Below are 22,792 nucleotides of genomic sequence, written 5' to 3' on the forward strand. Positions count from 1 at the left end.
GCATGGAGGGACAAAAAGGCCCTGAAACTGGGAAACCTGACTCAGATCAGTGATGCTTTCCGAGAACGATCTTGATCAAAAAGGGGAAATGCAAAAAGCAATAATAATAATAAACAGAAACCTCAATTAGAGTTGGGAGATCGGAAGGGGGCGCTCCCATGCCCTGTAATGATAGCACAGCCCCCTCCTCTCTCCTGGCAGCCGCTCTGCCAATGAAAAGCCGCGGACTCTTGTTTACTGCAGGCCTCCCAAATTCCTCTTCCCCTGTAAAAAAGAGCTTTCCTCTCAGTTTTTGCTGGGGACTTGCACATGGCTCGCCATGGTTGCAGACCCCGAATTGTAATTCTCTGTTGATCCCGAATAAACCCATTCTTGCTGGAGAAACAACTGGGAGAAACAACTGGAAGACACCCCACGCCAGCAGCACGTTCAGAAAATAGAGCTTAGTTTGTTCCATGTGCTCATTTCATTACATCTTGAACCGGGTGTGGGTGGGGGAGTGCTGGTCCGCATAGACAGGGCTCCCACTTGGGGGGAGTGGGGACTAGGGGCAGGAGGGCATCTTCCACATGAAAACGTCCAGGGACCAAGGACATCCATAGGGTATGGCTTGAACAGCACCCCCATTTCCAAGGAGTGGAAGTAGGGGCCGACTGACAGGGTCAGGCATTCCTCTGCTCTGGGGGAAGGTACTCAAGGCCCAGGTATCTGAAGATGTCTTCCTCTGAAGTCACGTGGAAAATCGTCTTCTGCAACAGAGTAGGGGCTTCAGTGCCCCGGAGCCATCCCCACCACCACAGTGGCTTCCCTGAGGAAGGCATGGGGAGGCGGCTGGAAGGGCAGGCAGAGGCCAGCCCCACAGTGGGGTGCATCTTCGGGGGGGGGCCAATTCAGACCGTGAGCCAGGGAGAAAGCCATTTTCTGCCCCCAGGCGTCCCATCCCAGCAACACACCTGCTCTGGATCAAACAGACCATGGCTGTTCAGCCAGAGCCCCCTCTCCTTCCTGCTGAAGCGGCGCAGCTCCCGCTCAAAATGCTGGGGAAAAAGTGACCTTGTCACCCGGCCGCCAGCCCCAGGCCTGGCCCCCAGCAGCACACTCCCTACCTTGGAGCCGGTCCAGCCGAGTAGGGCAAAGGGGAACTGGCTGCTGGGGGCGACCACCAGGTCCACGCGCACCGCCTTCCAGGTGGGGCAGGGCTTCTGGCATCCCTCGACATCAGCCCCCGGGGGTTGCGGCAGGCGGAAAATGCAGAAACTCCTCTCAAAGGCGTCCATGATGTGGTTCTGCCGGGCCGGGTGGGCGGGGTCTCGCTGTTGGCTGCACTGATGCTGGTGGTAGAGGACAAGGCCCTGGGGGGAGAGGAGGCATGGCCAGGCACTGCCGAGTGGGGCCAGGATCCCAGCAGTACTCCCAGCAGGGGGACCGGGGAGCCCCTCACCTGTTTCTTCAGGCAGCACATCACTCTGGGCAGCAGCCCTGCCTCCCGGCCCTCCTGGGGGTGGGTGATGAGGAAGTCCACGTCGTGGCCCTGCAACTTCCCCCTGTGGGGGCCAGTCTGACTCACAGCCTGCGTGTTCTCCCCACTCCCTTCAGCGAGGGGAGGCCCACCCCAGATCCCTTCCCCAGGAAAGGCCTGGAGCTGAGCCGGAAGGCACGTCGAGCCCCCTTACCTCCGGAAGCCGCCGGCCAGCGTGACGGTGGCCCCGGGAAGGGCCTGCCCCACGGCCGCCTCCACCACCTGATGCAGGGCCTCGGCGTCCGACCGCTGGATCAGGGCGCTCAGGTCCTGGTGGTGCCGCAGGCCTGTGGGCAGCACAGCCCTCCTGACCCAGCTCTGTCTCCCACTCTCCTCTCCTCCCTTCTACATTGTAAACTTTTATTTTAAAATAACTGTAGATTCACATGCAGTTGAAGGAAATAACAGAGGTTCGCCTGTGCCCTCTGCCTGGTTCCCTGCAAGATAATATCTTGCAGCCTTATTATCCATCACAGCAGAATACTGATGCTGACACAGTCAAGGCACATATGGTCCCTTTTAATGCCTCGGTTTCTCCATCCATAAAATGGGACCGGGGGGGGTGATAAAGGAGACGTGAAGGAGATGGCTCTGCTACTTAGAACACCTCACTTCAGCCCAAGTCCGTCCCTCACCCATCAGAGGAATCACAGCACCTTTCACACACGGTTAGGGGAGGTTTAAGTGTGGGAGTCAGCACGTGGCAGAGGGTGCTCTCAGTAAGCGCTGCTGGCCATTCCTGTCTTTGCCACGTCTCAGGGAGGGGTGACAGAGTGGAACCAACGGATGTCACCGCATAACGCTCCACTGGACACACAGTTCTGTGTGTCTCACTTCCTGCTGACCGACCAGGCCACTCGCCCAGGCCCCCCAGGTGGCCTCCCCTCCCCCAGCCCCTGGGAAGATGTTCTAAGAGGCAGAGAACGAGCCACCTGCTGTCCTCACACTGAGGAATCCCGTGCTTTACACAGAACATAACTGAGGCTCAGAGAAGTCAGGACTCGGGGCCACGGTCTCCTATCTAGTAGGTGGCAAAGACGGAACTCAAACCCAGGCCTAATAAACTCTCAAGTTCATGTTCTTTCCACTGCATGGTGCCCCCTCCTACATGGGCCTCTCCTGATGAGCACAGGTCCCCACACCATCAGCCGGCAGGCCGGGGCGCCAAGCACCATGCTGGCAAGTATGCCCAGGGCCTGGGCTCTTCTGACATGCCCTCCCCTCCAAGGAATCAGGAGTAAGGGGTCCATGCCTGGTTCAAGTCCAAGTCTAACCAGGAGGCCCTGAATGTCATGGCAGCTCCCATGACCATGATCACTCACTGAGAGGGGCCTGCGATGGGTCCTGACTCCCTGGGTCAGTAAGCCCACCAAAGATGCCTGCCTTTCTGCCTGACACTGGAACCCCTTCCCTCTCACCCCATTCCCTGCCACACAGGCAGCCATCAGCCCGGGCCGTGCATCAGAGCTAAGGGCTCCGAGGCGTAGGAAGCTTTCAGGCCCAGGTGCTTTGAGGAATCCCAGGCCCCAGCCCTCTCTCAGAGGGCTCACCTGCTTTCTGCTGCTGGGTCAGTCTCTGGGGCTGCTCTCGGAGGTCGTCCAGGGTCCGCAGCCCTTCCCGGTACCAGCGGTCAGCCGTCTTTACCCCGACCCCGAAGATCTGGGTGAAGAGCTGTTCGGAGGATGAGCACAGCGTGGTGAGGAGCCAAGCTCTTAACAAGATGCCAATGGTGACACTGACCTGGGAAGGGCGTGTCCCAGGCCAGCACCACTGCAGCTTCTCATGGGTGGCCTCATCAAGTCATCGCGTGGCCTGGCAGGCATCATCCCCACTCACATTTTTCAAGTTTAAGCAACCTGCTCAAGGTCCCACAGTGAGTGCGCAGGCAAGGATTCAAATCCCGAGCCTGGCCGATGCAGCGCACCCTCGCAGGGGAGGGCAGGGAGGACCCCACGTGCTCCCTCCCTCTCTCTCGGCCTCGGTCTCCTCTTCTAGGGAGGGTCTCTCCCCAGAACTCGGCACAGTTCTAGCCAGTGATTCCAGCATCCCCCAAACAGTCATCCTGACAGTCTATCCATTCACTACAAAAACCACGCGGCCCCCACTTACCAGCAGCTGGAACGTATTACCGTGGCTCTGCCTCTTAACAGAGAAAATGATGGGCAATTAACAACTGGGGGGGGGGGTGCCTTAGCAGGATTTGGAAGGAACGGTGTGGGGCGGCTGGGAGGGCTCTGCTCCAGGCTCACACACAGCCAGTGCCACTGTGTGGCCACAGGTCAGCCCAGACATCCAGGGCCGTGGGAACTATGCTGCTGGGGCCAACCTCTCGTGGGGTGGCCGCCTGCCCTTGCCCGGGTCTCCCACACACGGTGGGGGGGGGGGTGGTCCCTGACCCCAGCCCTAGCAAGTCACCTGTTTCTTCCCTGACTATAGGTTGTTGGTCAGGGGCAGGCACCTGCCCTAGGCCAGTCCCTCAGAGCCCCACCTCAAGAGTTTTGGGAATTGAAACAGAAGGGCAGTCAGTCCCAGGAAGTGATGGAGGCTGTCATGCATGGCAGAGGCACCTTCTGTGGCCCCGTCTCAACCAGCGTGCAGAGAGAAGGAGGAACGGCCGGGCATCCCCTAGCCCTGCAGACCGGCTGTGGCCCTGCTCTTTTTGGGCTGTGCTGGCCACCTTTCCCTAGATCCCCTGAACCAGGAGCATAAGCTGGGTCACTATCACCATCAGCCTCCTGATGGATAACCTAATCATACCGCGTATAACAACACACTTCTAATTGTTAACTGTACTTCTCTCTTCCTGGACCTCAGAGCAGCCAAGAGAGCGCAGATGGCTCTGCCCTCCCCTAGAAGCCCCCCTTCTCACCGCCTCATTGACCCTTATGTTCTGGGTGACTTCCCATGGCACCTGTGACCCACCCTGTGGTGAAGCCCTACTTCCCCAACCGATCACTGATCTGACAGCCTCCAGCCACAAAACCAGGGTGTCAACAGCATGACCAAGGCATCCAGGAGAGCCTCGGCAGCTCCATTTGAGCCCAGAAGTGAGCAGAAGCCATGGGAAGGTGCGCTGTGGACACAGGCAGGGTGACACTGAGAAGTCCGTGAGATCATAAAGGCGGAGACAGTGCAAGGGAGCAGCCCTACACACTCGGTCGTCCCGGGCCCCAGGAAAAGGTTCTGTTTTGTTCAGTGTACTCTGTTTAACATGCCAGAGCATGGAACCTACTTGAGAATGTCCCATCGATAGTCCAAGGAGAACAGATGGTGCTGAGTAATCTAGAAAATTCCCTGTGCTCAAAGCAAGCGTCTCCTGGCCGACCTCCGTTTGGCGGCCTCGCGCGTCTCGGGTGTCGGCTTAGCTGCCAACTCCCCAGGGAGACCTCCTCTGACCCCTGCCTGCTTCATGGCGTGAACTGTGCTGTCGCTCGGGGGGAGGACCGTGGAGCTAGGCGCCCCTGCCCAGGGTGGGGGATCTGCCCTGCACGTACCTTCATGATCTGGTACCTCTCTGACAGCCGGACCCTCTCCACCTCCTCACACACTCCGTGCTCCAGCAGCTCCTGTGGGAAGAGACAAAGCAACTCCCTCTGCCCAAGGACCAGGCAGAGCCCCCAGCAGCCAGCAGGCGGCTTAGGGGTACCAGGATCCTGGGGGACTTGGAAATGGAAGACTTTGCCCAGGGAGCTTCCAAGGGGCAGGGAACATGGGCTATCTCTGGGATAAATAACAAATCTCAGGATGTGGAAACAATTGCTTTTAAAGTCTAGGTGATGGATTCATTGCGACTTCATTTCAAAGCATAAGTGAATTCAGAAGCATCTTTTCGTCATGATGTATTCGCCCAGTGGTAGGGGTACAAAAGCACAACTCAACATTCTGGGTCCTCAAACACTTTGAAAAAGACATGTTCGTGCTCAGGGGCTCTCTTCCACCATCCTGGATAGTCTGGGCTGATGCCAACAATGCGAGCTTCCGACCTGCCAGGCTCTGGGCAGCTCCCTTGGCTGAGTCCTCTCAGGGGCCCTGAGGCAGGTGGTGTGGCCCCAGTTTACACCTGAGGAACCTGAGTGAAGAGGGTGGCTGGCCGCACCCTAGGGCGCTGTCTGCCCCCACAGCTGGGCTGTGACCCACCCAGCCATCTGCTCTCACCAGCCTCCGAGGCCTCCTCACCCACCCACTTGTGTTCGTGACCCCGCCCTGCTGGGGTGGGGTGAGCACCCACCTGGACGACCCTGCGGGAGTGTTCTCCGAAGTGGGGCAGCCCCTGCAGCTGGCTCAGGGCTGTGACCGGGCCGGGAAGGGCCTTGAGCACTGAGGCTGCTCTGCAGAAGGAGAGTTGGCGGCCCTCACTGCGGTCAAAGCCTGCTGCCTCCGCCAGTGTCTCCAGAGCATCCTGCAGGGAGGGGCCCATGGTGAGGGGCAGGGACCCTCCAAGGCTGGGACAGAGGAGGGCCTGGCCCCGTTCCACAGAGGCTGGGGACCCGCGGCTCACCGAGAGGCTGGTGTTGTGGTGTGTGAGGGGAGTGGGGCGCTGGCAGGCATAGGGCGGCATCCATGCTGGGCTTGGCAGCTCCTTCCTGGGCACAGCCACCTGGGATGGGCGAGGGACAGTCCGCAGGGTTGGCAGGGGATCTGGCAGCCCCCAGAGCCCTGCCTCTCCTGGGTGGTCACCTAGGGCTCCCAGGACAGAAGGAGCCGCCTCTGAGAGGGCAAAGCCAGCAGAGGCCTGGGGCAGAGGTGGCGCTGCCCTGCACGGCCGGCCAAGGCTAGGCTCCTCCGGCCACAGCAGCAGTGGTGGCACGACCAGCCTCCCCCGTGGGGCATTTTTCCCACTGCTACACATGCTGCACGTGCTCCACCTCCCGAAATCCTCCCAATCAAATGGGCTAGGAGTGCCTGTCATCCCCACCTCACAGGTGGGGACACCGAGGCCTCACGGCTCACAGCAGAGCCAGGATTTGAGTGTGGGCAGCCCAGCTCCGAGGCCACACCTGAGCCTCCCAGCTGTGCTGGCCTGGGAATCACTCAAGTGGGGACAGAGGCCATGAGCCTCCCAGGGCCCTGAGGATGACCTCCTGCTGGCCCTCGGGTCATCTCACTTGGAGCCACAGTCTCATCCACTTGGTGGTAAGAAAGGCCTAAAGATACTAAAAATAAAAATATATGGATCTCAAGAGAGTTTGCACCACTGGGGAGAGCAGAAGCGGGGATGGCCTGGCGATCGGGGCAGAGCCCTCACTGTCTACCTCATCTGAAGGACATGAGTGCACTGCTGCCGTGTCATCTGTCCCAGCTGAGTTCTGGCCTGCACTGGGGTTTTTCTGTGGCCCCCCTGACCCTCCACCCAGCTCACCTCCAGGCGGTGTCTGCCCTCCACAGGGACAGGATGCCCAGCTTCCATGCTGTCTGTGAACCAGCTTATGTCTAACAGTGCTGGGTGGCTGCCACCTGGGGGAAGAGATGCTGTCTTGCGCTCCTGCCAGCAGGTGGCCTCCTCTGCTGAGGTCCCCTCCATCACCACGTGTGTCACCTCAGGGCTAGGTAGAGGGAAGAGGAAGGAGTGAGGTCCAGGGCCCTTTCCCAGAGCTGCCATTCTTTCTGCTCATCACTCCATATCTCCAAGCCTCTGCTCTTACTGTCCCCCCTCTGCCTTCAAACAGTCACCTCCCCAGCCCCTCCTCCTGGCAGATCTGGCACCCGAAATGCTGTGGTTCTGTTCCAGCTACAGTTACAAACCCAACCCTTTTTCGTGTTGATTAGTCTATGTTCCCACCCCCCAACCCCTCGCCAAAGGAGCTCCGTGGGAGCCAGGACCAGGGAGGTCTTCATCTAAATGCTGGAGACAGGCTGCTTGGGCATGAACCTCAGCTCTGCCTCATCCTTACTGTGTGCCCTTAGGCTCATCACTTACCTCTGTACTTCAATTTCCTCCTCTGCAAGGCAGAGAGTAACACAGATACTTTGTAGGGCTGCTGTAAAGGCTTAAAAGAGCTAATAGGAAAAGGGGCTTAGTGCCCAGTACACACCAAGCTGCCATCATCATTCTTTCCTGAGTGGGTCTGCCACATTCCTGGGAATGCTTAACTAAGTTTTTTTTTTAAAGCTTCAAAGGGACTGGCCCCTGATTCACTTGCTATTTCATCTTCAAAACCATGGGAACCTGCCTCCCTACTCTCACCATTGCTTCTGCAGCCGCTGTTTTGTTTTGTTTTGTTTTGTTTGTTTTCTACTCTTGGAGCCTCACTCAAGTCACCTGCTCAGCCCTGAGGAGAGAAGTCAGTTTAGCTAACAGGGCAAGATGAATTCACCTAAGGCAGAGGGACTGTCAACTAATGAGACTGTTAACCGCGGTTACACCCATGTGGACTTTTACAAAACCTCTGGCTTACATTCTCACCCCGTCCTAAGAACACTCCTGGCCCTAATTGCTAGCACCCTTTTACGGAAAGGAAAACTGACAGAAAGGCACTGTGACTATGAAGTGCCAGGGCTAACGTGGAATCCGAAAACCTCAGGCGCCCCTCTGCCCCGGGGTCAGCCGCGTGCGAGTCGTTTCGGATCTCAAGATCCTCAGCTGTAAATAAACGCCATATATGAAAGAGGCTGGTCAGCTGCAGAGTTTCGAGCACGGGCATTTCGTGCTCAGGCCATCACGCCAGCAGCAGGGTTCCCCGGTGCACCGGATGCGATGGCATGATGACACGGATACAGACGTGCCGCGTTTCCCCGCAGGGCGAGGAGGCGGGCGCCGCACGCGCCGCGCGCCCCCGTGGAAAGGCGGCCCCGGGGACGTGGCCCCCGGGCAGGCGGGCGCCGGCCGGGGGAGGTTCGCCTGGACCGCGCACCTGTAGGCGTCCAGGACCCGGAAGCCCTTGGAGAGCGCCAGGCGTGTGAGGAAGGCCCGGCGGCTGCGGCCCATGTGCGGCTCGGCCAGGTGGATAGCGACCCCGGGAAAGCGCGCCGCGGGGCAGGGGGCGGCGTCAGGGGACCCGACCCTCGCTCGCCGCCGTTTCGGTAGCATCCTGGCGGCGCCCCGAGAGGGCAGCGGGGAACTGAGCGGAAGCCGGAAGGAAGCGGGAGGAAGCCCACTGACAGGGGAAGTGGCGCCAGGCTCCACTCAAAGAGTCAGGCCCCGCCCCATGCAAATTAGATCTCCGGGTAGATCCCCGCCCCTGGGCCGCTCCCAGCCAGTTGGCGGTCCCGGCGCCCGAGGCCCCGCCTCTATGCAAATAGAGCCAGAGTCCACGCCTTTTATTTAAATTACTCTCGCGGTCCCTTTCCATTCTTGGGACCACCCGGGAGGAGAGACCCGAGTCGGGGTCGGGGGTAAAAGGGCTGAGAGTGGGACCTGGGAGGGAGGAGGTGGGATGTTGGGGAAACCTCCTCGGCGCGGGTTTGGGGGCTCCGTCCTCAGAGGGCGTGGGGGTTGGGGAGTCGCTGTGGGTGGTGTCAGGGGATCCGTCCTCAGCGGGGATGGGGGTCGTCGGTCCTTGGCGGATGGGAGGGGATCGGTTCTCAGCAGGAGGGGGGTATCGGCCCCAGCCCCTGCTATTCGCCCCCTCTGACTCGGTCGGACGGCACCAGGGCCGTCGGGCTGGTGGCCTGCCGATATCTGGCGGCGCGGGGTCCCTGGACCGCCCGCGTTGGGCAGACGCGCGAGCTTGGAACGTGCTGGTGCAGCGGCCGCTTCAAACCCAAGGAAAGGGTTTTCAGCCGGATGGCGTTGGGACGACTGGCCAACCACTTGGAAAAATAGAAATTGGCTCCCTCCCTCACTGCTTGACACCAAAATAAAATCCAGATGGAGCAAACATTCAAATATAAAAAAGAAACAAAAAATGTACTGGGGAGTCGATGAATGCTTTTATAGCCTTAAGCATCACAATAAACCTGGAAACACTGAAGGAAACGAATGAGAAACTTGACTACGTACAAATTTCAAATGTGTTGGAAATTTTAAATTAAAAAGCAAACCGGGGCGGGGAGGGAATGTGACACATTTTGAAATTAAACCTAATCCCTGTAATTAAGAAATTGTCCACAGAGAAATAAGAAAAAGACAATGAACTAGTGGAAAGATTGGCAAGAACACCAGTAGGCAATTTACAGAAGAAATACTACTCAATAAACATAGCAGATCACCTGACCTGTCAATCGTTAGGCAAGGGCAAATTTAAAAGGGTGCCTTCACCTGTCACTTAGCCAATGTTTACAAAATTGATCACACCTGTCAAAGGTGTGTGGGAATTGGCAGTTTGTAGGAGGGACTTTTTGGAAGCCAGTTTGGCAACCATATCCAACAAAATGACAACAAAAATCACACTCAGCAATGGCTTTTCCAAGAATGGTATTGCCTTGAACCCCTAGATCAGGTTGGGAAAGCTGACATCTTGACAATATTGAGTGTCCTTGTGTGTCTCACCTATTTTCAGGCACTATATTTTGGAGTCTCTGTTACACCCTGTGGCCTCTGTTCCCACCACTCTCCTCATTCTTCTGCCCCGGCAGCCCTTCTCTCAGTGGGTACAGGGCTGTGGGAGGCAGATGCCTCTCAGCGACCACACCTGCTCCCAGTCTGACCTCCTGGGCCCTGGACACACACTCGGAAGACAGGAGGCCAGGGCTTGGATTGTGGCCCCTTTCTCATTCCCCACGCTCATTTCTCCTCCTACCAGCAGGGAAGGGGGAGCTCTCAGGGTTTCTGTAAGGGGTTGGAGCTTAGTTCCCCGTCTGTGGGTTCTGCCTCTCCTCAGAGCGGTCTATTCCCTGAAACCGTTTCCATTCCTCTTAGTGTACTCTGTCTCCATCTCGGGCACCTGAGTTCTCTCAATGACCCATTACACCTGAATACTTAAAACACTGGGCAACCCTCCTACACTGTTGGTGGGAATGTAGTTTGGTGCAGCCATTATGGAAGACAATATGGAGATTCCTCAAAAAACTAAAAATAGACTTAATATGATCCAGCAAACACACTCCTGGGCATATATCCAGAGGGAACTCTAATTTGAAAAGATACATGCACCCCAATATTCACAGCAGCACTATTTACAGTAGCCAAGACATGGAAGCAACCTAAATGTCCATCAACAGATGACTGGATAAAGAAGTTGTGGTGTATTTATATAATGGAATACTACTCAGCCATAAAAAAGAATAAAATAATGCCATTTACAGCAACATGGATGGACCTGGAGATCATCATTCTAAGTGAAGTAAACCAGAAGAAGAAAGAAAAATAACATATGATATCATTTATATGTAGAAGCTAAAAAAAAAAAAGACACAAATGAACTTATTTACAAAACAGAAACAGACCCACAGACATAGAAAAAGAATTTATGGTTACCACAGGGGAAAGGGGGTGGAAAGGGATAAATTGGGAGTTTGAGACTGCCAGATACTACTACTATATAAAATAGATATATAAGTTTCTTTTGTACAGCACGTGGAATTATATTCAGTATCTTGTAGTAACCTTTAATGAAAAATAATATGAAAATGAATATATGTATGTTTATGGATGATTGAGACTGAAACATTACTCTTTGCACCAGAAATTGACACGTTGTAAACTAACTATATTTCAGTCAAAAAAAAAAAAAAAAAAAAACCACTGCGCAACTTGCAAAAATGAGGAACACAGGGCTTTCCACAAGCCGAGGGAGGTTTTGTGAGGGAAGGGTGACCTTCAGTGCCCACTGAGCAGTGGGCAAGGCCACTGCACTGATGGATGGCATGCCCCTCACTTCTCCTCACTGGACCACCTGATCACCGTCCAGCCAGCTGGGAAGCTCTCTATTGCCAATAAACCTGGCTTGGGGTTCTCCGGGATCTAAGTCCCCAGCGTCCTGCTGCACATGTGAGACCACAGCCAAAAAAGAATTATTTTGTGGGGAAGTGAGATATCAGAGGCTGTGCAGATGACCCCCTGGCTGGGCCCTTTCGGCTGGCCTGAGGGTTGCAGTCCGCCCCCGTGTTCCGCACTGTGGCTATCTCATACTGGGTTTTGGATTTGTTATACCCAGATGTATGAGCTTGCATTTTTCCAAGATGAATCTCATCTGGCCATTTCCTGTTCCCACTTCCAGTTCAGAAAGGCCCCTGGGGCTGATTTTTCAGTCCTCATGACCTTCGCCAAACCTCCCCGTGGAGCATCTTCTTTGAAGTTCGCTTCAGTGATGTTGGTGCCTGTCCTTGGCCTGTGGGGCCAGGACTCAGCCCTGGCCCTGGGGCCCAGCACCCCCGCCAGTTCCTGTCTCCTGTGGGCTATTTGCCAGCAGCATTCCGGAGAGTGTGTGGTCAGACCTTGGATGCTGCTGGTCTACAGCTCCTGAGGGCCACTGGCCCAAAGCTCTGGCCTCTCATGCTGGCCCTGGGCCTTCCTGAGCCATCCACCCCCTCACCAGTGGGTTTGGACTATACCTGGTGTATTGTCAGCTTGGGTGGACACAACAAAACACCACAGACAGGACAACTTAAACAACAGAAGCTGCTTTCTCATTGTTCTAGAGGCCGGAAATCCAGGCTCATGGTCCTGGCAAGGCAGGTTTTGTTTGGAGGCTTTCTCTGTTGGCTTGTAGGCGGAGCCATCTCGCTGCGTGCCCGCACAACCTCTTTGTGTGCTACCCGAGAAAGGCGGGGGGTGGAGGGGGGAGGCAGGAAGGAGGGAGAGGGACTGAGAGAGAGACCTTCCTCTTCTTATAAGGCCACCAGTCCTGTGGATTAGGACCCACTCTTACAACCTCATTTAACTTTATCACCTCCTATAAACCCTTTCTCCAAAGACAGTCACATTGGGGGTTAGGGCTTCAACATATGAATTTGGGGGAACACAATTCAGTCCACAATATATTTGGTATATTTGGTCCCATGGCTGCTGTAACAAATTACCACAAACTGAGCAGCTTAAAACGACAGAAATCTATCCTCTCCCAGTTCTGAAGGCCAGAAGTCTAAGCTCCAGGGGTGGGCAGGGCTGTGCTCCTTCTGGAAAGCTCTAGGGGAGGAGCCTTCCCATCTGTTCCTGCCGCAAGTGGCTCCTGGCATCCGTGGGCTTGTGGATGCGTCCCTCCGATCTCTGTCCCACCTCCAGTGGCCGCCTTCTCTTTGTCCTTCCCCCTTTCTTAGGAAGGAGTCACCGGTCAATGGACTGAAGGCCCATCTTTTATTCAGGATGACCTCATCTTGAAATTCTTATCTTAATCACACCTGCAAAGACCTTTATGGCAAATATGGTCACAGTCTGAGATTCCAGATGGGCATAAATAGGGGGGCAGGGAGCATCATTCAACCCACTACCCTGAGTCCATCACTCTGACCCAGGCTCAGCTCTGAACTCTGCTGATGGTCTCCATGACCAGGGCCGGGAGGCCAAACTTCCCTGATCTGCAAAGATCCGTCAAAGCTGCAGTGTTCAGTTTAGGACAGGAGCAGATGTGCTAGTGTTGGGGACTGTGGCTTGCCATGGGCTTGGCAGGTTACATAACAAAAAGAGATGCTTTATTTTTGAGAAACCATGCTGCCTTTTCAGGAGGAGGTGGGTCCCTCTGATTGTTGGGTGGTGTCTATGTCCATTCGGGCCACTGGAACACATACCAGAGGCTGGGTGACTTGTAAAAGAACAGGCCTTTCTTTCTTACAGTTTTGGAGGCTGGAAGTGTCAAATCAGGGTGCTGGCAGATCCGGGGCGGGTGAGGGCGCTCTTCCAAGTTGCAGACTTCCTGCTGTGTCCTCATATGTCCTAAGGGTGAGACCTGGCACCTCTTTTATAAGGGCACTAATCCCACATCGGAGGGCTCCACCCTCATAGCCCAATCACCCCCTAAGCCCCCACCTCCTAACACCAGCACCTGGGCCATCAGGGTTCCAACCTGGGAACTCAGGGGCGCACAGATGAGCTCTGTGTAAGACAGAGGTGGGGGAATTGGAGGCCTGGGGCGAGATCTGGAGTGGGAAGACCGGGCCAAGGGGCGGAGAAGGATCCCTGACTCCCTCCCGCCGTGGGGACTTGGCCAGAGAATGATGGAGAAGAGATGTGTCCTTAAAACGAGGGCTCTTTGCGTTCATTTGTCCAACCAGCCCTGACTCAACATGGTTGGCAATGGACAGGGTAGGGGAGGCGGGGTCAGGGGTCTGGAAGAAGTACAAGAGGGATGACTGCTGGCCCAAACGCTATCACAAATTGACACAATTGTCTACTCTTTCCACCACCAGTAATTCTATTGATATTAACGCAGAATATAACATTATCACAACCTTGAATGAACAGACCCAATGTCACTAGGTATTTTCCCATTTGCTACCATTATCATTGAAAGAAAACATAGATATGACCATAAGGAGGTCCAGTTTATTGGCTTCAAGGAGGACCCTGGGCTGGAAAGTTCGGCTGAATGCCCAAGGTTGTCCTGGACGGTGGTCCAGAGGGTGGAGGGTGCTGAGAGTTCAGATAGGGAAGCAGCAGGCTGCCCCAGGACACGGGGCAGGTCAAGGTCAGAGTCCATCCTTCCCTGGAGGAAGGTGGGACAGGGATTGTGGTAGCAGCTCAGGAGGGTGTCCATGGTCAGGGCCCCGTGTGGATGGAAAGGGATGGGACCTGACTGCAGGGGAAGGGGGAGGCCCGGTCAGTACAACCACTGACGTTTATGGAGGGCTTGGTACAAGGCTTGACATTTGTTCTGTTACGTTTATATTCTCTTACCTTATTTCCCCCATTTCACAGATGGAAAAACTGAGACTTAGCACCCAAGTACTCCTTCCAAGGTTACAGCGCACACAGAGTCACAACTCTGATTTAAATACCGACTGTCTGTCTCTCAACCATTAACTCAACACAATCGTGTTGTGTGCCTAGCTCTGCTCTAAGTGCAGGGAGTAGAGTGTACCAGACATACAGAAACCCCTGCCTCCACTGAAATTTTTGTAGAGGCAAGACAGATAGACCAATAAAGAGAACGCACACTGTGCCCGGCGGTGCCACGGGGCGTAGCAGGCATGGCGGCACGAATCCCTCCCACATGCACACACTTTTCCAATCGTGCCTCTGATGCTCTCCCTGGCAAGAGGTGGGGTCTAGTCCCCTCCTCTTAATTCATTGCCCTGGGACATGCTCTGACCAACAGGATGCAGCAGAAGCAACATTGTGGGACCTCTGGGCTTAGCCTGACGAGAGCTTGCAGCTTCCATTCTGCCCTCTTGGAAGACAGCTGCCACAGAAAGAAGCCTGGGCTGGACTATGGGTGATGAGAGTCACGTGAACAGAGAACCAAGATGCCCGCGGGCTGCAATTCTAGGGGAAGGGGACATCTGAGTGATGACCTCTCTGGGGTAAGGTGAGCCCACTTGGGATCTGGGTGAAGTGTCTCGCAGAGGGAGCAGTGAGGCTGTGTCAGGCTCTTCCAAGTAAGAACAAGGAGCTGTGTGGCTGGTGTGGAGTGGGCGGGGGGGGGGGGGCGCAGGACGGGATGCCCGTCAGCCACTGAAAGGACTTTGACTTTTACCCAGAACTTTGAACAGAGGGCGGATGTGATCCCACTCAGCTTTCACAAGACCCCCCACTGCCGCCCCGCTGTTGTCTGGAGAGCAGATGGAGGGGCAAGGGCAGAAGCCAGGAGACCCCTCTGAGCCTGGCGGAGTAGAGGGTGACTGGACCAGGGTGAAGTGTGTGAGTAGAACAGACCAGACTGGTTAGTGGGTCAGATCTGGCTGCCTGAGAGAAAGAGGAGGGATTTGCTCCAGCCACAGGAAGGCTGCGATTGCCATGCCTTGAGATGGGGCAGCCTGTGGGGAGCCCAGGAGTGGGGCTGCAAACAGGTCCCCTGAGATGCCGTAGAAACCAAGGTGAGAATCCAGCCTGACAGCTGCGGCCAGCACCCTGGGAGGGGCACGGTCTACAGCTACAAGCAGGGGACCGCCAGTGGCGAGCAGATCACCCAGGAGAGAGCACAGATGCAGAAGACGTGCAAGCACTGAGCCTGGGGCTCCCCCACATGAGAGGCTGGAGACTGTCCCCAGGGCAGAGGGGAGACTGGGCAGGACGGGGTCCAAGTGGAAAGGCTTTCAAAGAGGAAGACTTGAGCCATTATATCAGGTGCCTGACAGGTCACTTAAGATGAGGACCGAGGGGCAACTGGGTCGCTGGGGTTGACCGAGTTCTGGTGGTGACTGAAGGTTGGTCCTCTCCTCGTCTCCTCCAGATGCCCTTCAACATCCATCTTCTTCAAGGTGATGCAGGGCTTCTGTTGCCAGTTATTTAAGTCACTTACCTGACCTCAGCCCCAGTCTCCTCATCTGTAAGCAGGAGTGCTAAGCCGCCCTCCACAGGGCTGATGAGCAAACTCAGTGAGAACTGACATTTAAGAAACACACCGGTCAATCACAGCACCTAAGCCTTAGTTGGATCCTGAGTCAAACCAATAAATGTAAAAAACGAAAATGTATGCGGCGACTGGGGAAGTGGGCACCCTGATGGATGTTAATATTGAATATTAAAAGAATCATGGCTGAGAGTAATAATAGGTTCTGTTAGAGCAAGAACGAGAGGCAGGCAGAGGGAGTCCTTTCTTTTAAAAAATACACAGTGAACTATTTCCTGGTAAAATCATATGATGTCTGGGATTTGCTTCAAAAATATGTTGAGGTGGAGGAAAGAGTGAGACACAGGCGTAACAAGATGGGCCTGGAGTTGATAGCTTCAGTGCCGGAGACATTCGGCGTATCACCTCTCCATGCCTGCATATGTTGGAGATTTCAATAATAAAATGGTTTTCAAGCATGTGCGCGCGTACACACAGTGAGAACAGTGCTCTCTGCCAAGAGCAGTTCTAAGCACTTTACATGTGTCGGCTCATTGATGCCCAGGACATTCCTGTCAGTGGAGGACATCCTTCTTCCCATCTTGCTGCAGAGGAGAGAAGAGTCACAGAGAGGTCGAGTGACTTGCCCAAGGTTGCACAGCTGGTGAACAGCAGTGTTGGGATGCTTTCGTGGAAAAACACCCCTGCATTTTCCTTTCCTATCACACTACACTTCTGATACCCGATGTGTGGGTTTCCACACCCAGCTGGGTGATCTAAGTTCAACGCAACTCTGACACTGACTAGAGTTAGTACAGGGTTCAGTTCCCTCCCTCCCCAGCCCCACTTCAGATGCCAACCTCAAGTCTGAGTTTCTGCCTGTGCTTCTGACGCATCAGCTGTAAGTTGAGGTTCCCATTAACCCCCCACCCCCGATTTGATAATTTGTTAGAACAGTTCATAGGACTCAGGACAACAGTTTCCCTAATAGATTACCAGCTTGTTACAAAGCATATTGAGGATATAAATGAACAGCTGGATGAAGAGACACCCAGGGTGAGGTCCGGAGGAGTCCTGAGCACAGGAGCTTCTGTCCCCGGGGAGCTGGGGTGAGCCCCCCTCACGTGGATGTGTGCACCAAACAGAAGCTCTCCAAATCCTGATGATCCATCATTAACTCCATCTCCAGCCCCCGCTCCTTGTCCCACAGGATGGTGGGGCAGGGCTGAAAGTTCCAAGCTCCTAATCACGACTTGAACTTTCTGGTAACCAGCCCCAAATCCTGAAGCCATCAGGAGCCCACTCAGACTCACAGAATTAGAACAAAAGTTCCTCCTTTGACCCACGAAATTCCAGGGGATTTAGAAGCTCTGTGTCAGGACCTTGGTTCAAAGACCAAATATTGGAACAGAAAATGTTCCTAGTGCTCGTATCACTTAGGAAATTCCAGGGGATTTAGGAGCTCTGTGCCAGGAACCCAGGGCAGAGACCAATGCATTTTTTTTTTTCTGTAATTTCACAGATGTGAACCAGCGAGCCCAGCTCTATCACAGACCTCCTGGTCTAAGTGCTTCCAAAACTCCCCACTGATTATGTAACAAACTGTTACTTGTTCCCTCTGGCAGGTCGGAGGGTCTGAAATTCAGTGAAAACTTACCATCATCATTTTGTACTCTGCCTACTTGTGTCTTCTAATTTATCTACAATGAGCACACACCACAGGCATAATGAAGAGCTTTGTAATAAGAAGAGTTTCCCCTAAATCCAGAGCGAGCAGCAGTGAGGCCAGTGGGGGTGCTGGGGTGCAGGGATGGGTGGGAGTCACCCTGAGGCTTCCCAGCCCCCACCTCTGTTTTTTGTTGTTGTTGTTGGGGGGGGGCGGTAATTAGGTTTATTTGTTTATTTTAATGGAGGTACTGGGGACTGAACCCAGGACTTTATGCATGCTAGGCATACACTCTGCCGCTGATCTTCATCCTTCCTCGGACACACACACACTTCTGTTTCCAATGGGCCACAGCTGTCAGGATTCCAGACACGGCAGTGAGGCTGGCAAGGCTGCTGAGTGTCCAGCCCAGCTTGGGCACTCGGGACCAGGCACAGGTATCCGAAATCCCCACAAGAAGCAAAGATTCACTTTGGGGGACGTGGCATCTCAAGAGGGGGTAGAGCAAAGTGGTCCCCACCGCATCACATCTGATCTTTCATCAAACCTGGAGGGGGTGGGGTCACTCTCCCTGGGTGCATCTGCCCTTCCCCTCACCCCCTGGTTACTCCCATATCCACACGGCCCTGTTCGTGGCCCTGGTTTCAGGAATGTGTGACCAGCTGTCCACAGGGCAGGACCCCCCACACTGGTCCACCCAGCCTCCTGCTGTAACTACTCTCCCGTGGACCCCACTTGGATCCCCAGCAATCAGTTCCCAACCAGTAGCCTCACTGACTCCTCCCTCGTCATCCACCAGGTCCCAGGTCTTGTAGGTCCAGTCCCTAGCATCATCCCCATTCGGCATCCCTGCATCCTACGGCCCCTCTGCCCTCCCCACTCAGCTGCACGAAGCCCCACTGCCCACAATGTGCTCGTCTCCAGCTGCTCCTCTGCAACAGGATCTTCTTCCTTGGCACGTGCAATCCCCTTTCCCTGCAGTGACTTGCCTGGCTCATTCCACTTACTCTTTCCTCCAGAAGCCCCCAAGTCCAGGTTGGGTCCCCTGCAGGTCCCCCAGCCCACTGGGCTGTAGCATCTGTCTCTTCTGCTGGAGAGAAAGCTCCCAGGGCACGGCCTCTCCCTGTGTGGACTCGGGGTGGCCATGCCTGCACAAGGAGTCAGTCTATGAATGCTTTTTCACTGGGCAAGTCGGCCTGGCACTACATGCATGCATCTGATTCTTACTGCCATCAGCAAGGGCTTCTTCCCAAGAGATGCCCGTGGTGCGCCCATGCAGCCTGGGGCTGGCCCAACCGAGCTCACATCCCCACAGGACACCCTAAGGGGAGGATTGGGTTAGAGAGGGCAGGTGCAGATTTCAGCGCTGAGAACTCTGGGCACCGCAGGGGCCTCGGGGACATCCTGTGCATGCCTCTTAGACGGCAGGAGCTGTGGAGCTGGGAATGCAGCCCTGCTGGGGTCCCCGTCCTCCTGCAGAGCTGGTCACTGCTCACTGTTTTTGCTGGCTGGGCTTCTGGCTCAGGTCTGCAGACAAACATGCAAGAATGTGAATACCTGACACATGGACTGATTTATAAAATTGCTGATACCACAATGTGTTTTTAATTCTTATACTTCCCTGGCATGTCATCTCTTACACCTTCCTCTACCCAATACCAGGGTTTTCGTTGTTTTTACACCTTCCTAAGATCTCAGTGATCTTACCAGATATGAGAATAACATTCTCTGTAGCAGGTTATTATTCCTCGGTATCTAGTATCTCATTCTGCTTTAGTAATGGAACTCCTGACATTCAGCAGACGCAAGGCTGTCAGAAAAAAGGCTATACTTCTCAGCTGCCCTACAGCTGGGTGTGACCCGTGGACTGAGTTCCGGCCAAGGCCAATGGAATGAACTTGGAGCTTTGTGTGAGCTTCTAGAAAGAGCTTTTAAAGAAAGAAAGAGACTGAGCTGGGATGATGCAATAATGGCTGGATCTCAAGCAGCTGTTTTGCATCATGAGCTGGAAGGCAGATGTTGAGAATGGAGAAGCAACAAAATAAAAGGAAGGAGACCCCGGGCCAGGTCTTCATCTTGAAGCTCACAGATAGGACCAGCCTCAATTCCTGAGATCCATTTGGTGTTCACCCGCTGTCATGCTCCTCACCAATACCAGTGCCATGCTTTTTCCTCTACTCAGTTCCAACTAGTTCCCGGACATGTTGTCTGTCTCACAAGACCCTGTTAAGGTATTAACCTGCATTTAGCCATTTAATCAATATTTACTCAGGACTTCTGTGTGCCAAGGGGGATGTGGTAGTAAATATCACAGCCCCCAACCCTTGGTCTTGTGAAGCAGGCATTGGTGGGGAGACAGATGATAAACATCTGAAATAAGTGTTAGTGATTCTGAGTAACCAACCACCCAGCTCAGCAGATTAAAACAATCACATTTATTAGCTCACCCGCCTGCCAGCTGTCGGACAGCTCTGCCCATCCGAGCCTGGCTTGGCCGGGCTCGCTGGTTTCCCTCGTGCATCCCGCTGGCCGGGGTGTCCTGTGTTGCCTGACCTCGGCTCTGCCCTCCTCTGGTCTTGTCCTCCCGTGGGCTAGCCCGAGTGTGCTCTCACATTTCTGGAAGATTGGGGGGAAGAGTAGCGGGGATACTGCAAGCGTTATTTCAAGCCTCTCCTTGGACCCCGCCTGTTCGTGTCTGACTGGCTAAAGCAATCCCATGGCCAAGCCTGTAGTCAGAGTGGGAGGGGCCTACACGGTCACAGAGCACAGGGCAAAGGGCATGGGCACAGGAAGGCCACTTCATTGTAGCCATTAATGCCGTCAGTATAGCCCAATGGGTCCATATGTCAAAAGCAAAGTAGGGGAGTGGGATGGGTTGTTCTGGCAGATATAGGGAAGGGCTGCCCTAAATCAGGAACGTGTTGTATTAGTCTGGGTGGACAGCGAAGGTTGGGATACACAGGAGCACCGAGGCCCTCTGTCCTACCAGGCACCTATGGGGTGGCCCCCTGGGGATCAGCTGCTTTAGCAGCTGCATTGATCAGGGTTCCCCAGCAAAGCAGAACATATCCACATAGAGAGGGATTTATTACGGATTGGCCCACATGATGATGGAGGCTGAGAAGTCCTGCCATCTGCCTTCTGCAGGCTGGAGGCCCAGGAGAACTGTTGGTCAGTTCAGTCCAAACCTAAAGGCCTGAGAACCAGGAGTGCCGGTGTCTGAGGGTAGGAGATAGACATCCCAACTCAAGCAGAGATTGGGGTCACCCTCCCTGGGGAGGCCCGTTGGCTTTTCTTAGTTCACTGATTCAGACCAGTGATTCTCTTTTGGGAACGCCCTCACAGATACACCCAGAAATAATTTTTCACCAGCTATCTGGGCATCCCTTAACCCAGTTAGAGGACTCACAAAATTAGCTATCCCAGTGGGTTTCTGTTCTTTGTAGTCAAGTAATCCTTAATGACAGTATTCCTGGTACCACCTCCACCAGGAGGGTCTTAGTCTTTGAGAATTTTTTTTTTAAACTGAAGTATAGTCATTTACAGTGTGTCAATTTCTGGTGTACAGCATAATGTTTCAGTCATATATGTACATACACATATTTGTTTTCACATGCTTTTTCATTATAGGTTAATCTTCATGAATTTGATATTGGAAGAGTAGTACTCAGTGTATTTTAATTTGCATTTGCATAATTTTTAGTAAGGTCACCATTTTTACACGTTTATTGGCCACTTAACATTTCTTCTTTCGTGAATTGCCTGACTGTGTCTCGTGGCTCACTTTAAAAAATGGAAACAAGGTCAAATTCCCTTTAAAAATGTAAAGAACTTAATTTAATGGTTTCCCTTTATTGAGAAATTACTATTTTTCAGGCACAGCTTTCAAGATTTATCTCAATAAATCCTTGTACTCTTTTCATGAGAGACTGACAGTGTCATTATGAACCCATTGTACAGAGGAGAGAAACTGAGGCTCAGAGAGAGGCTCTGAGGCCACAGCCAGCTCCTAACATGTTTGCTTTCTGACCTAGGTATGCAGATCTGTTTCCAGTGTTTTGTTTGCCTTTTAATTTCACTTTCAGGATATTTTGAACAGAAAGCTAGAGCTTTCGTGCGACCAAAATTCTCCATCCTTCTGCAGTTTCTGCCCGAAAGACTTCCCCCGTGAAGATTATAAGCCCAGATTCTTGAGGTGGGTATAGCTCAGTGGTAGCGCGCATGCCTAGTGCACACAAGGTTCAATCTCTCAGTACCTCCATTAAAACAAATAAATAAACCTAATTACCCACCCCACCCCCGAAATAAGCACAGATTCCTATTCCTATGTTTTCTTTTACTACTTCGATGGTTTCTCTGTTAACATCTACATCTTTAATCCATCGGGAGTCAATTTAGATGAAGGTGGGAGGAACAGTCAACATTCCTTTTCCACTAGAGCCTGTTTGGAATCGAACAACCCTTCTTCTAACACTGGCTGATTGTCACATGACGCTGCCACACACCCTTGCCCTCATCCCTGTCTGCGGGCTGCAGAATTACTCAGACGCTGGAAGCCCGCCTCCCGCCCCCTCAGCCCATCAGCCCCCCTGTGGCTGCAGTGACCACCCCCCTCAGTCTCCCCAGGGGCTGGGTCCTGCGGTGAGTGGAAGGAATTCGGGTGAACTCTGCTCACTCAGCAGTCCAGGCCTGGGGGAGTTGGGCGGGGGCACCGGACTGTGGAAAATCACATGTGGTTTTCAAGTTGTCAGAAACCAGGAAAATCATTCTGCCAGTTGTGCGGATGGCTAGACGCTGTCTGGGAGACCCCAGCTCCCGTGGCTCTGGGAGCCGCCCACCTTGTGAGCTGAGCAGCCTTATCCCCGGGTAACGTCCAGACTGCAGGCGGGAGAGGGCCTCTCCTGAGAAGGAGGAGCGGAGGGGCGGGATGGACCTGGGTCCTTCTCCTTTGGTCCCTGGAGGCAGACTCAGGACTCCAGGAGACTGGGAGGGTCTCTTCCAGGCCTCCCGGGTTCTGCTACTCCAGTCCCAGTGCTCTGTGGCTGCCCCAGTTAGAACTGGGACACACTGGCCGAGACACCAGGGTGGCTCCTGGTAATGCCAGGCCTCAGCAGGAGGAGCTGGTGCCCCCATGGCCTGATGCCAGAGGCTGTGTAACAGGGATGGAAAGAGCATTCAGTCTGGCCACACAGACATGCCATCACTGACATGCTGTGACCTGGGCATGTCACTTCTCCCTGGGCCTCAGATTCCTCCCTGGAAAATGGGGAAAGATGGTGCCTGCACTCAACAAGCGTTAATCAC

General features: G+C 54.2%; 1 protein-coding gene across 10 annotated transcripts; it reads right to left on the reverse strand.

Annotated features, from left to right (window-relative positions):
* Window positions 1–447: 447 nt before the first annotated feature.
* On the reverse strand, window positions 448–8,926 carry POLM (DNA polymerase mu). Of its 10 annotated transcripts, none has more exons than XM_032484291.1 (11): window positions 8,371–8,905; window positions 6,879–7,062; window positions 6,018–6,116; window positions 5,748–5,918; window positions 5,014–5,085; window positions 3,070–3,190; window positions 1,674–1,806; window positions 1,442–1,544; window positions 1,107–1,352; window positions 954–1,037; window positions 448–808 (listed from the first exon to the last, which is right to left on the reverse strand). In XM_032484291.1, the coding sequence occupies exons 1-11, from the start codon at window positions 8,544–8,546 to the stop codon at window positions 731–733; spliced, it is 1,467 nt and encodes a 488-aa protein (XP_032340182.1). In that variant the 5' UTR covers window positions 8,547–8,905; the 3' UTR covers window positions 448–730. The 10 variants fall into 10 exon arrangements, with proteins under 10 accessions (XP_032340182.1, XP_032340181.1, XP_032340184.1 ...); XM_032484290.1 differs by having other exon boundaries at window positions 448–749; window positions 8,371–8,897; XM_032484293.1 differs by having other exon boundaries at window positions 448–749; window positions 6,879–7,497; window positions 8,371–8,386.
* Between the last annotated feature and the right edge of the window lie 13,866 nt (window positions 8,927–22,792).

Source organism: Camelus ferus, chromosome 7 (assembly GCF_009834535.1).
Source record: "Camelus ferus isolate YT-003-E chromosome 7, BCGSAC_Cfer_1.0, whole genome shotgun sequence".
NCBI lineage: Eukaryota > Metazoa > Chordata > Mammalia > Artiodactyla > Camelidae > Camelus > Camelus ferus.

Coding starts and splice junctions, on each gene's coding strand:
- POLM (XM_032484290.1), bottom strand. CDS start 8,546: ATGCTACCGAAACGGCGGCGAGCGAGGGTCGGGTCCCCTGACGCCGCC. Junction 1,807..3,069: donor GACCCAGCAGCAGAAAGCAG/GTGAGCCCTCTG, acceptor TGCTGCCCACAG/GCCTGCGGCACCACCAGGAC. Junction 1,038..1,106: donor TCGGCTGGACCGGCTCCAAG/GTAGGGAGTGTG, acceptor CTTTTTCCCCAG/CATTTTGAGCGGGAGCTGCG.